General features: G+C 33.7%; 1 protein-coding gene across 2 annotated transcripts; it reads right to left on the bottom strand.

Moving 5' to 3' along the window:
- Positions 1–3,839: 3,839 nt before the first annotated feature.
- Positions 3,840–9,555, bottom strand: LOC112794626 (wall-associated receptor kinase-like 22). 2 transcript variants are annotated; one of them, XM_072235049.1, is made up of 3 exons: positions 8,346–9,555; positions 6,407–6,478; positions 3,840–5,234 (listed from the first exon to the last, which is right to left on the bottom strand). In XM_072235049.1, the coding sequence occupies exons 1-3, from the start codon at positions 9,253–9,255 to the stop codon at positions 4,036–4,038; spliced, it is 2,181 nt and encodes a 726-aa protein (XP_072091150.1). In that variant the 5' UTR covers positions 9,256–9,555; the 3' UTR covers positions 3,840–4,035. The 2 variants fall into 2 exon arrangements, with proteins under 2 accessions (XP_072091150.1, XP_072091149.1); XM_072235048.1 differs by having other exon boundaries at positions 6,407–6,484; positions 8,346–9,402.
- Positions 9,556–14,726: the final 5,171 nt, after the last annotated feature.

Genomic DNA, 14,726 nt, shown 5'->3' with positions numbered 1-14,726 from the left:
GGAAGTGTGCTAGAAGCACAAAACCTGTTCACGCGTACGCGTTTCTGACGCGTGCGCGTCATTTGCACAAATGGCCATCCACGCGTGTGCGTGCATGACGCGCACGCGTCGATTGAAAATCTGGGTTCCCATGCCACGCGAATAGAGAGTTGTACGTGCGCGCGGCTAGCTTTACACGAATCGCACAAAACCCAGGGCACGCAGACGCGTTCCTGGCGCTCACGCATCATTAAGAAAATTTTGCGACCCACGCGTACGCATCGCCTGCGCCGCACAACTATACTAGTTCGCCGTCCAGTTTTAATTTTCTTTTCCTCTCTCCCAATTCCTAATTCTCTCTCGTTATTTTATCCTTTTATTCTTCTTCCATCTTACTGTTTGTTTTTGTTTTCAGTTCTTCTTTACTTGAGGACAAGCAAACCCTTAAGTTTGGTTTGACGCTTCACTTAGAGTTTTGTTGTCTAATTTTATGGCACCAAGGAAGGCGAATCATCTTTACGGAGGAGCACAACCTGAAGAATAAAACAACCGCTAGAATAACTAAGGTGGTTGAGTTCCTTTCATTCTATATTCCTTCCCACTTCTACTATATTATGTTCCAAGTTTCTGCTATTTTACTTTTTTTGTTGCATGATCCTTTATTAGTTAGAATCCTAGGACTAGTTTAGTTTTCTCTTAATTGCTTTAATGCTGAAAAGATGTCTCATGTATTACTCACTGAATTTGAATTCAAATAAAAAAAATACAGAAGTGATGTATTGTATGAGAAATTGAGTTAATTTTAAGAGTAGTCTTATTTACTTAAATGTGGTGGTATTATTAATTGTAATTCTGAATGCATGACATGAACAGTGCATATTTAAATTTGAATCAAAGAATGTTGATGTACATGGAACAGGAATTTAGAGAATTATTATGATTTCTCTGAAATTAATGAAAGCTTAATCCTTGAAGCAAAAGAAACAGCAAAAGAAAAATAAAAGCAAGGTCAAAGGCTCTGAGCATCAATGACTAGGGAGGTCAGACATGATTAAAAGCTCAAAGAGTTGTTTCCCTATTCACATGCTTGTGGTGTTCTTGTGTCAAGTAATCCTTGAGACAAAACATTTAGAGTTGAGATCAATTACAGAGTACGTCAAAGGCTTTGAGCACCATTGTCTGGGGATAATGAAAGAAAAAAATTAATTAAATATTTAGAACTTAAAGAGAGTTTTCCAGTTAAGTGCTTGTGGTGTTTCTGTGTCAAGTAAAGCTTGAGACAAAATATTTAAAGTCACGGCTAGACTTAAGGTGCAAAGCACCAAAGAAAAATTGTTGTGTTCAAGGATTAAATTGAGTTACAAAAGATCAGAGAATTCATAATATTATCGGATTCTAATTCTAGATGACAGTAACATTCTTCTGATTCAAAGGAGAGTGAGATGCCAAAACTATTCAGGATTGCAGTTGTAAACCCCACTATAAGAAGAGATATGAGCTTAATCGAACTCTCATTCTCATGCAAATTCACACCCTAAGCCTATATTGGTTTTGGTTGCTTGAGGACAAGCAACAATTCAAGTTTGGTGTTGTGATGCGTGAGCATCTTTCCTATCTTTTCTTAGTGAATTTGCATCTAATTTGTTGAGTTTAATAAAGAATTAATTATCTTTTAGCAATATGGATGCTACTTTGAGTCTTTTGCAATTTTGTTTATTTTAGATAGCATTCAGTTGGATTTGATGGAGTTTCTGCAGCACAAGAACAAAAAGAGATGGCAGCGAGGAGCGACGCGTACACGTGACTGACGCGTACGTGTGAATTGGAGCTTTCCATGGCGATACGTACGCGTGACTGACGCATGCGCGTGACACGCGAAGAAGACTAGCGACGCATACGCGTGACATACGCCACGTGCAGAAAACGCAGAAAAATGCTGGGGGCGATTTCTAGGCTGTTTTGATCCAGTTTTCAGCCCAGAAAACACAGATTAGAAGCTACAGAATGGACAAAACATGTGGTCCCCACCCATCAAACTAAAGACCTGCTGATTATTCTGATTTAAATTCAAATCTTATTTTTTTAGGAAAAGATATTATTTTTAATTTTAAATAATTAGATTTTAAATTTATTAGGATTAGTTATAAAAAGGGATTCCATTAGTTAACTATTAATTCCGTTAGATTGGAACTCAGTACATTTTACCTGAATCCTTATTTTCTCTCTGAACCAAGAGCACTTAAACTTCTACTGCTAAAATTAGGAGCTCCGTCTATTGTATGGATTGATACTATTATTTTTCTATTTTAGTTCATGTTTTGATTTGTATTTCAATAATTGTTTTCGTTCTTTATTCTATGAATTTGGGTGGAACGGAAGTATGACCCATGTTCTAATTGAGTTCTTGTATAACTTGAAAAAACTCTTTAATTGAACAACAGTTTGAAAACATATTATCCTGAATTTCTAATTGTTTGTATTTAACGGGATACGTGACATATAATCCCCTTATTTTTGGATAATTAGGATTCTTGTGGCATATAAACTGGAATTTGATCATGCAGCTTCTAATTGGAATTAATTGACTAAGGAATTGGCAGTTAATGAATTTTAGAAGAGATTAGGAAGGTCTAAGGAATTAGGGTCTAGTCACATATAGTTTGCCATGAATTAAATCTTGCATAATTAAAATAGTTAGTAAGAAAAGTCAATCAAAAAAATAGATAATTCTGAAGCCTTAACTGTTTCCCCATATATATTTCACAACTCATTGCTGCTTGCTTTCTGGAATTCTTAATTTACTGTTTAATGCTGTTTGAATACCAAAACACTCTTTTCTGCTTGCCTAACTAAGCCAATCACTCAATCACTGTTGTTTGATCCATCAATCCTCTTGGGATTGACCCTCACTCACCTGAGGTATTACTTGGTACGACCCGGTACACTTGCCGGTTAGTTTGTGGGTTATAAATTCTGCACCACATCACCATTTAAACAAAAGCGTTATATTCCTTATCATTGCATCGCCTATACCCAACCCACTTGACTTTTTCGGAGCCTGTACCATTTCTCATTTTACAAGAAGCATATTATTGTTTTCATTCTCTTTATTCCACAGAAATCTCTCTGCAAATTAATTAGTTTCTTTGCAACCGCTTTTGGCATCTTATACAAGTTCAGATGATAAATCGACAAGCTATTAAGCACAAATTTGATGAGAACTAATTTACCATTTAAATTTTTCTGTTTAAAATATGGTGAATACTCACATTTAATTGTCTTCATGTGAAGTTGTTAATTGAGAATCGTTAGATATAATTCAATCAAATATGTCAATTTATTTAACGATTCTTAACTAACAATTTTTACATGAAGATAACTATACATGAATTTTTACATTAAAAAATATATAAAAGATTGAAAATATTTTATGTTTTTAATTAATAAAAAATTTATCTTTAAATTTGTTACGTGCCACACCCGGTCTTCGAGGCTTTAGAGAAGTGGTCAATGTTGCAAAAAGTTGTGTTACGGCGAATGGGTTTGAGAATGATTTGTTATTGGATTATGGGTTGTTAATTTGATCAACACGCTCGCTCTTTGAAGTTTGAATTATCATCTCATTTATATACAGGCCCTCTCAATTTATTGTCTAAGTTTCAGAGAGTGGGCCACTTCTATAAATGGTGCTATTGAGAAAATTTGGCTATTACACCAAATCCAATATCAATTGTTTATAATTATTAATAAAATAAATGAATATAATATTATTTTAACAGCTCAATTCCAGTTCGAGGTTGATTCAGCCAAAAGGCATTATGCAGAAATTTATTTTACTTGAAACACATACAACTGAATAAGTAAATAAATAAACAACTGTATTTTTTTTCATCTAATGCAAAGCTTACAAGTTCCTAAGTAAGAAGATTAAAAGACTGACCGAGTTCCTCCACCAAAATTACACAAAAATACAGTTAGTGTTTTGGAGTCCATATCTCCAACCATAATGACTTATTTTACATAAATATGACCAAGCAGTTTAAGAAAATTTACCAATTATTCGGTAAGAATATGCATAACATCTGACTCTGAGGTGAGTGTTATATTGCTTGGACATATATCGGGAGCAGAATCTGCAAACCATGGATGGTGATATTCAATTGCAGGATACTCAATTTCTTCATGATGATTTTGTAGTGCATTATTAGACTTCCTCTCCAATTTCCAGATCTCATCCAGTTCTCTTGCGACTTCTTTCATAGTTGGCCTTCTTTTCCCATTGAGCTCTAAGCATCTATATGCAAGATTGGCAACAGCAATTATGTGTTCTTTGTCTCCTTCATTTGTCACCCTATCATCAATAATGTCAAACAAGCGATCTTCCTCAACAGAAATAACAAAATAGGAAGCCAAACTTTTCGCTTCGTTAGATCCTAAGGAGGATAACGGTTTTTGTCCTGTTAATAGTTCAAGAAGAACGACTCCAAAACTGTAAACATCACTCTTTTCTGTCAATTGACTAGTATGAAAGTATTCAGGATCCAGATATCCAAAAGTTCCTTGAACTACAGTGGTGAGATGAGTATCTTCAATAGAGATCATTCTAGAAGTTCCAAAGTCAGCTACTTTTGCTCTGTACTTTCCATCCAACAAAATATTTGTTGACTTCACGTCTCTGTGATAAATTGGTTGAGAGGCAGCTGAATGTAAGTAAAACAAAGCTCCTGCAATCTCAGATGCAATTCTCAAACGCATATCCCAAGTCATTGGCAAGTCCTCATTTTGGCCATGCAAATATTCATAAAGATTGCCATTGGGAATGAACTCATAAACAAGCAAAGGAATTTCCTTCTCCAAACAACATCCTAACAACTTAACCACATTTCTATGGTTAATTTGTGAAAGGATGACAAATTCATTGATAAATTCCTCCACGTTCCCTTGGACCCTGAACTTTTTGACAGCAACAATGTTTCCATCTACAAGCATTCCTTTGTAGACGGTACCTTGTCCTCCCTTACCGAGGACTCTGTTCATGTTGAAGTTATCCGTGGCCTTCTCTAGCTCCTTTAAGGTAAAGTGTTTAACTTTGTTAACATTAACTTCCCCTGAAGATATCCTTTGTTCTAACAGCACACCTCCATTCTTTTTGAAGTTATTTTCTTTGCGGTTCTTTACTATTCTTCTCTTTATAACCTTATATACCCTCCATGAACCCATGAGTAAAATGATAGATCCAACACTCGAGAAAACACCTAACAAATTTGTTTCATTAATATTTAAGATATTAATAATATATATATTAAAAAATTAATAATCATGTTAATTTTACACCAAAATCAGTTATTAAAATTAACTACTAAAATAGAATACACATTAAAAATAAATTAACCTACACATATATTTATATATAAATACATAATAACTAATTTTAGTGTGCAAATAGCACTTTTGAAAAATTAATATATGTGTAAGTGCAAGTGCAAGTTTGAGAATATCAAGTTACACGAATGGTTCACAAATAAAGTCTAAAGAATAAATTTAAATGGTTAAATTTTAAGTTAAAGATAAGAGTGATGTTAGACAACTAAAAAAATTTTATTTATCGTAAATTTTATATTCTAAATTATGACCTTCAACTATAAATCTTAAATTATAAATTTAAATTCTAAAATTGACAAGTTAAACAACTAAAAGTTAATTTTCTATTTCTTTAAAAGATAAATATAATTTTTCCGTTATTAAGTAAAATGTTTGGAAACATTTTAATATTTTTTATACTCATTTTCTTTTTTTATTTATTCTCTCTTTCATTTAATAAGATTATAGAAAATATTAGGAACCAATACTTTCGATGTAAGAAAATATAAAGTTGACTAATATTAATTCAAACCGAAGACAAGAAAAAAAAAGTCAGTCACCTAATATTTTTCTAAAATTATTACTAGAACAAAAATTACAAACGAACACTTGTTTAAAATCTAATAAATTTTAAACATTGTTGTTTGTTTAGAAACAGAGGAATTTTTTTAGGAAAAGTCTAGGGGCCAGCAATTTTATTGAATTTTGGCCAGCATGTAATCAGTAGAGAAAGGTGAGTCATTGGATGAAATCTCACACCAATCTCACACCATTAGATCATCATTAATGACTATTTGATAACTACTAATCACAAAAGTTGCTGGTCTCTAAGATTGCTAATTTTTTTTAACTTACTGCTAATGCTAGTATATATTAACCAAACAAAAAAATTTGCTACTAACCGCTACTTTAAAGCCTGATTTGTTAGTATATTAATTTTTTATGCACTTTAAGAGAATATAATATTCTTTTAGGCCAAATCAACAATAATAGTTCTAATGAAGTAATTAATTATAAACATTATTCGTCTGTTTATATATATATATATATATATATATAAACGTACCTACTATAGCCCATTTTGATCGGCTGCTGTTAATTTCTTCGTTGCCGTAGTGGTCTCCATCCTGATTATCATCTGTAACTAACGCAAATTAAATACATTTACTGAGCGAAACTTAAACTATAAAAAAGTAATATGGAACAAAACGAAATTTAGTGATTTTCATGTACTCGAGCTGGAACTTATTTACAATGCGTGGGCCTTCTAGAAAATTAAGAAAAATTTTAGAAGTAATCAGAATTTATTATTTTTATTATTATTTTTAATTATTAATTTAATTTTTTTAATTTAATAATTTAATAATATATTTTATTTTATATTTTTAAATATTAATAACTAATTAATAATAAAAGACAATAAATTTCGATAATCACCTAGCATTCCTCAAAAATCAAACTACCTAGCCAGATTTTAGTGTGTGTGGGTGCTTGTGTTATGGGATATATATTCGTTTCCTAATAAAAACATTTGATAAAAAGGCCCAGAAAAAGTCATCAACCCCCCAAAAAGAAACTTTTTTATTTCGCAACAATATGCTTTTTTTTCTTAAATTAATAGCATATAAATAATTAGAAAAACATAGAAACAACATAAATCCAAAGTAGCACCCGATAATAACAAGAGCACAAGAACCCCCCCAAAAAAAAAAAATAGACAAATTTGAGTATAACAACATATACTTTCCAAACACGGTGGTGTTAGTAAAAGTAGTAAAATATATAGGGTGTTACTGTTTATAGATGGGATCCATTCATGCTATTTATTCAAATTCGATTTAAAAATTATGGATATGGATTTAATTCCTAAGATTATCATTAGATTGGATCCGCACACTAATCGAATCGGATTGCAGATTTTGTATAGCTATCTGTATATTTGCGTATCCACAAAAATAAAAAAATAAATAAGTAAATATTTTTTTATATTTTATTTCAACTAATAATTATCATATATGTTGTATTATTTTAATTTATTATTTAAAAAAATATGTTTAATATCATTTTAAGAGTAAACATATTTAAAATAATAGAAAAAATGAATTTTATTATTTTTTTAATAAAAATAAAACTTTTAAAAATATTTTTGTGTTTTGCGGATATATCCGATCCGATCCGATCTGATCCGCAGATGTGCGGATTGGATCGAATCCAAACTTAAAAACTATGAATATGGGATCTGATCCGATGATTTTAGTGCGGATTGAATCGAAATTTTGGCCATATCCGATCCGATCCGATCCGCATTCACCCCTAAAAATACATAGAGAAAAAAGTAACAAGATTAACACATATTTATGCATGATGTGGATTTTTAGAAAAAAAAAGAAAAATATTAGTGTCTAAGCAAACTATAAATTTGAATTGACCCTAGCCAATTAATTTGGTTTTGTCTTTTTTTTTTTCTTTCTTTTCTATTTAGTCACCAAAAAAAACTATAATCTTGAAAAATTCATAGGAAAGTGAATATGTTGTCACTTTGTCTGTCTGCTCAAATGACTAATGACACTCTCTTTTAATTACTAATATTGTTAGTTTTTCTAAAATATCTTTGTATTTAATTTATTTGTTACTTGAAATAATACTTATTTATTCATATTTATTGTATATATAAATTCATTTGATTTCTCATTTTTATTTTACTTAAAAATAAGTTGCTTTATAAGATATATATGTATTAGGTAATTTTTTTTTAAATTATTTTATTTATTTTAAATTTTTCATAATAAAAATTTAAATATAATTAATTTTTTCATAATAAAAATTTAAATATAATTAATTTTATATAAATTTAATAATTAAAAAATTAATAAATAATTTAATACATTTAACTAAATTATTTTCTAACTCTTCTTACCTTATTTACTTCAGACGAAGTTTACTCAATTTTCAATTTTTTTTTAATTTGCAAAATATTGACGATAGCTGAGAAAGGAACTACATACCGACGTTGGGGTTGAAGTGGCTGCAGCCTCCTGGAATGTAGGGATTGCCAATGAATCCTTGTTCGCAGTGACATCTCCGAGCTGAGTTCTTCGAAGATGATGTAAGTGTAACATTGCTGCTCTTGCAGGTTCCAGGGAGCCTTACTGATGAGTTACGAATCTCCCATTCTAACAACGCCGGAACGGTCTCTAAAAGAGTCAGATCTTCAGCCCAACTGTAACCGGTATAGTAACCAGAACTATACTGTTTTATCATAATCGCCGCATAGCTGCACTCGTCATCACTACTCGCACTCGCATGACGATGATTACTATTGTTGATCCCGAAACTCTCCGTTGTCACGTTGAATTCCGAGAGATACGAAGGCAAGGAGGTCACGCAGCAGTATTCGCCGTTGCAATTGCCGATATGAATGATCCTGTCGACGTCGTCCTTGTCGCCGTTGCAAATCGAAACGCAGCTGCTAACTTGCGTCCCATTGAAAACCAAGAAAGAGATTCCATTGCATCCAACTGATACAAACACGTTGTTTTCCTGCGAATACACGAAGGGGCTTCCTCTCAGGTCAACAACTTGCTTCTGAGTAGTAGTAGCGTTGTTGTGTTTGCATTTCCAACGGTGAATTGGATTCTTGATTACAATCGTGCCTTCTGATACATCAATTGACGACACCTCCACTCCTATAGATTTCAGGTAAGGTGTGTGGTTTCTGCACTCTATTTGGAACCACTGGTCTGCATAGCATTTGGGTTCGTTCATTCCATATGGGAAAGGGATACTAACACGTCCACATGTGGAATTGCAGCCAGGTTGCGCTGTACGACTATTTTTGTATTCGTATTGTGCAGATGCCAGTGTATGTATAGCGGATACTATTAACATGACATGAAACCCAAATTGAAGAACCATTATTATTGTGGCTTAAAGGTGCCTCTCTGTGTTTCGTTAATTAGTCTCGGACTATTTAGTATTTATGGACGATATTCCTTGGCCCCTGCCCCTGCTTCAAAATAAAGAAACATGCCCCTAAAATGGGACTGTGGAAGATTTGCATAGTGTTAATTCCATTCAACTAGTAACATTCTTAGTTAACATGTAGATATTTTAGTTAAAGTTTTGTTAACATACAGGATGTTAAGATTATCGTTAATATTTTTTAATTAAATATACAATACATATACATTGAAAACTTTTTATATTAGCTTTTTTCTTCATCATTGATTTTTATTAATTGCTCAATAAATAAATATGTATGTGACTTTGACCCGTGGAGACTGGGATCCTCTAGCTTACTGCTACTTGTTAGCGAAAAGTCTACGAAGACCCGCATATATTAATTTTGAAGCTATTCTATCTTTTTCTTCGAAAGAAAATCTGAAGTGGTTGGTTGCATTTTCTGACCAGTCTGTTGGATTTGTAGTCTTTGATATATTATTACATAACTTTTGATCACTTAAATTGATTCAATTAAATAAAATCAGCTTATACATCTTATTTTTTCGAAATAATAATGCTTCAAGACGCTAGAGTCAAGTAGTCAACCCATCATGAAATTAAAGGCACTAGAGAATAATAGAGATGCAAGTTGCATCGGTTTGATTTTGAAAATGAAAGCTTGAAACAGAAAACAAACTAGATGGTGTAACGTTCTGATTTGTTTTAAAAATATTTTACATTTGAATTCTTTTATTACTATCCAACCCTCTACTTTTATCAAAATTCCTACACTACTCTTATTTCTTTTATTAAACTCTAGGGGTGGCAACGGGGCGGATAGAGACTGATTTTTGCTCTACCCAACCCCGTCCCGCCGTATACCAACCCGCATAAAACCCACCCCGCTTCTACCCCGGATAGTAAAATGCTGAACCCTAACCCGCCCCGCCCCTATCCGCCCCTATAATTATTAAAATCCAATAAATTAAATTAAATTTTAAAATTTATATAACCATCATCACATACATAACATAAATTAAAGTAAAAATTTAAATATGATACAATATTATTAATCATTTACTAATTATTTTACATATATTATACATATTATATATTAAAATAATATATATTATATATATAGCGGGGCGGGTAGGGGCGGGTATTACTTAAACCCGACCCCGTCCCGGCCCTCCCAAGAACCCGCTCCGCTAAAAACCCGCCCCGAGCGGGTAGGGGCGGGGTGGGTACCCCGCGGGTTCGGGTGGTATTGCCATCCCTACTAAACTCTAACCCTAATTAACATACAATCATCCTTTTACCTCAAAAAAACCCTAGCCCCCTTTCTTTTTCAGCAACACACACCTAACAGCAGTAGCTGGGAATGAAAAAAAAAAGAAAGGAAGAAGGGAAGAAGGAAGGGGGGAGAGCAGAGGAGAAGGGATACCGGTGAAGGGAAAAGAGAAGAGGGAGACGGCGCGGTGGGCGTTACTGCCACCGTTGCCGCCGCTGTTGACATGAGAAGAGAGGGAGATTTGAGAGAGTGATATTCGAGAGAGAGAGAAGGGAGAAGATGCAGCGGCGCTGGTGGGCCTCGTCGCTGCCTTGCCAAGTCTCCGTTGCCTAGCCGTTGCCGCCTTGCTGTTGCTTCGCCGCCACCACACTCTGCCGCATCACCGCCGATCTCACCAAGCCGCTGTTGCACACCAGAGGAAAGAGAGATCGAGCAGAGAGAGAGAGAGAGAGAGAGAGAGAGAGAGAGCAGTGATGCTGCCGTCGCTGTTGGGGCTGTTGCGGTGGTTGCCGTCATCACTGAAGGAGCTCGTCGCTGAGCTGTTGTGTCGCTGCCGGAGGAGAACTCGTCGGAAAGCTGCTGTCCTATCCGGCCATGCTCATCCTCCATTCTTCCTCCACTGGTTTCGCCATTATCCTTGCCCTTTGAAAACGTCGTAGGAAGCGTTTCACACTTCTGTCAGTTCAGTTTCACCACCGTTCTAGCCTGGCTAGTGGTTGTTCTGTTTTGTTTCCGTTTTCGCTACTGTTTTACCACAGTTGTTGATGTTGTCGTCGTGCTATGCCTTTAGCCGTCGTCGCTTTTGTTCTGTTGTGCCCCTGTTCGCTGTTTTGCTTGCCTATCGGGCTGCCGCTTCCACTATTCAAATTTTGGGCTCTTTCGTACCCTTTAGTTTAGTACTTCGGGTTTGGTCTCTTCAGTCCCTTGAGGTCAAGTTGTGAGTAGGCTTTACATTTATAACCGTTAAGCTTTTGGTTTATGCTATTATGAGTTTTTAATTATATTTATAAAACTATTATTGAAGAACTTTGATTTGATTAGAATAATTGATTTATTATAGCTAAATAATTATTTTTATGAAATTCATACTTTAGAAATTTTACATGAGACTATATATATGTTTGATAAAGCTTTATATAATTTTAGAATATTGATTTTATTCGAGTATTTACTTTTGAAATATTAAAGTATTTGTTGGCACTCACTTTGAAATTATGAAATATGTTTTTATGATTGAGAAAATATGATTTGAAAAGATTTTTGATAAGAAAGTATTATCTGATTGATTTGATTCGATACCTTATATATTTGAGAGATTAAGCATTTATTGTATTTGAAACTATATGTTTTGAATTGGTTTGGGAGGCTCGTATTAGAAAACTGTAGTTAACGGCGGTTATGACGTTAACCTAGATGCATCTGGCTCAGATCTCAGCTAGCAGGGGTGTTGCTAGCCTAACATGTAGGCCACACGTTGGATCTGTTATTCCGTATAGAAACACTAGAGAAAAAGGCTGCTCTTAGAGGTGGAGCCGCCCAAGTGTGGACTATTTAATTTGATTTCTGTATGAGAGCTCCCTTATTGATTCACTTATTCATATAAATTATTATTTTCTAACTAAAATTATTTTCATAATAATGTTTAGATGGTCTCATGTGAATTATAGATGTATTGTCTAGTCAATGAGTAGCAAAACTTACCCCTTTTTAAAAAAATATTTTTCAGGAATAAGTATTTGATTATGTGAGCTTTTCTATTGAGGAGTAATGATCTGCAATGAGTTCTATTCCTTGTTGAGTTCTTAGACGTCATCTGCTCCATATGTCACAGGCAGGATCCATCTATATTTATTTATTTATTTATTTTTGTTCAATTATGTAATCATTCATTATAGAAAGTGTAAATTTATCAAAAATTATTTGTAATATTTTTATTTATCTTATATTCGAAACTGTTAGGCTTGCTAGGGAACTCTTTTTCTTGAGCGCCAGTCATTGGCTCATTTTGGACTGTGACAGAGTGGTATCAGAGCTTAGATTTAATCTGTGTAATATGAAGCAAGTATTCTATAATAGTATCACAGTTATATAAATAGAAGCGCGCCTATTTATACAAATTGTGGCACTACCAAAAGCTTATAAGAATGTCATCCTTCTCTTTAGAGTAGCTATCACTATCATTCTTTGATCCTATATTAGAGTAGCTATAATAGTATAAAGAAAAAAGTAGCTTTGATAGTATAAAGATAAAAAGTAAATTAAATTCTTGAAAAGTGTAAAAATCTTCAACCGAGTTATTTTTCAACTTCTTTCATAATATCAATGTAGTTTGCATTGTACGTTGTATACATAAAACTATGCAGTCACTTTACTTCTTCTATTTATTTCTTTTGTTTTTTCTATTTACTTCTTTTAATATTAAAGTTATATGAAACAATATCATGGATAAATCATCTACAATTGCTAGAAATAATAGAAGAGTTGCAATAAAGAGAAAAAGAGACAAGGCATTTACACTGAGTTGGTCCCTAAGTTAAAAGGGATAAGTATTGTTTTGGTCCCTAACGTTGAGAGTTAGAATCGAAACCGTCTTCAACTTAATTGTCGATTTAGAATCATATTTAAGGTTTTTTTTTCGTATTAAAATCGTTTTTTTTTTAATAAAATTTTTAATTTTATTCCGAAAGTACCCCTATTTTAATAAAAAAATTATAAATTTTTAAAAAAATTAAAAAAAGAATGTGTTTTGGCCTTTGGGGGAGGGGGGAGGAAAGGAAACGTGTTTTTGGGGTGGGGGCGAGGAGGGAAGGAAACGCGAAAGGGGGAAGGGAAGAGGCCATCGCCTTCACCGCGGGTCTCCACCATCGCCCGCTGCCATAGCCGTCGCAACCAGAACCGCGAATAGAGGAAGACGTCCCCGCCGTTCATGCATGCTTCTGACGCCGCCATGGAGTGCGTCGCCAGGAAGGGGAGTCCGACGCGAGGAGGGCGGCGCGCGAAGGAAAGAGAGGAATCTGAGACTGAGCTGGGTTCTTACCATCGCCGAGCTACCGTCGGCTTCTGCATCAGCTTCTTCTTCTTGCTTCGACTTCTGCTCCTTGCTTTGCCTCTGCTTTTTGCTTTTACTTGAACTTCTGCTTGAGTTTCTGCTTCTGCTTCTTCTGCTTTGGCCTCTTCTGTTTCTGCTTTTTGGTTTTGTGCTTGAACTTTTTGCATCTTTTGTGTTGATTTTTTCTGCTTTCTGCTTATATTTGTGTTGGTGTTAGTGTTGGTGTTGGTGTTGATTTTTTCTGCTTTTTGCTTCTGCTTGTGTTGGTGTTGGTGTTGGTGCTGATGGTGGAGGAGGTAAAGGTGTTGGTAGTGGTGAGGATATTTTTGTCCGAAAAAATTAAAAGGACAATTTTAATACGAAAAAAAAGTTATGGATGATTCTAAATCGAATAGTTGTGTTGGAGATGGTTTCGATTCTAACCCTCAACATTAGAAACTAAAACAATGCTTATCCCTAAATTAAAATAATACATACAGACATATACATGCATATAGATACTTCTATACTACTATTACTCATTCTCATTAGTCATTATTGCATTTATGCCAAATGTATGTAGAAATTCATGAACGTTTTTTGTCCATACAAATGAAGCCATTGATTTCTAATTAGAATGTATTGAACCTGAAAGTTACGAGGGCATGACCTTCACTTAACTTCTCATTCTCTTTCAATTTTGTATTTGGTATTTTATATATATTTGTTTTATTAGTTTTCTTCCTCACATGTAATAAGTTAAAGTTGTCAATTTCACATTAATACCCAAATTCATCTCTTGCCATTCTGTTCTGAATTTTGGTGTATGTTTTAGACTTTTTATTTTGGGGTTGAAAATTCTAAAAGTTCTTTAAAAAATAGGTAAAAAAGTGTGGTTCTCTTTTAAAGAGAAAAAATTGGACTAAATTTGTGATAAAGTAGGATTTTCTTTCAGTATAAAGTAGTTTTACATATCTATTCAGTTATATAATGTCAAATCAGTAAAAATAATTATCTTTTTATATTGGCCGTGTTAATGCGCATATAAAAGAACGCCTTTTATTATATGGCTGTGTAATAAAAAATAAAAAAATTCTCAAAAATCTAATAATCATTTGACAATAC

This window comes from Arachis hypogaea, chromosome 4 (genome assembly GCF_003086295.3).
Source record: "Arachis hypogaea cultivar Tifrunner chromosome 4, arahy.Tifrunner.gnm2.J5K5, whole genome shotgun sequence".
In the NCBI taxonomy this organism is placed as follows: domain Eukaryota; kingdom Viridiplantae; phylum Streptophyta; class Magnoliopsida; order Fabales; family Fabaceae; genus Arachis; species Arachis hypogaea.
Note: the sequence above shows the minus strand (reverse complement) of the source record. Positions and strands in the feature narration are given on the sequence as shown.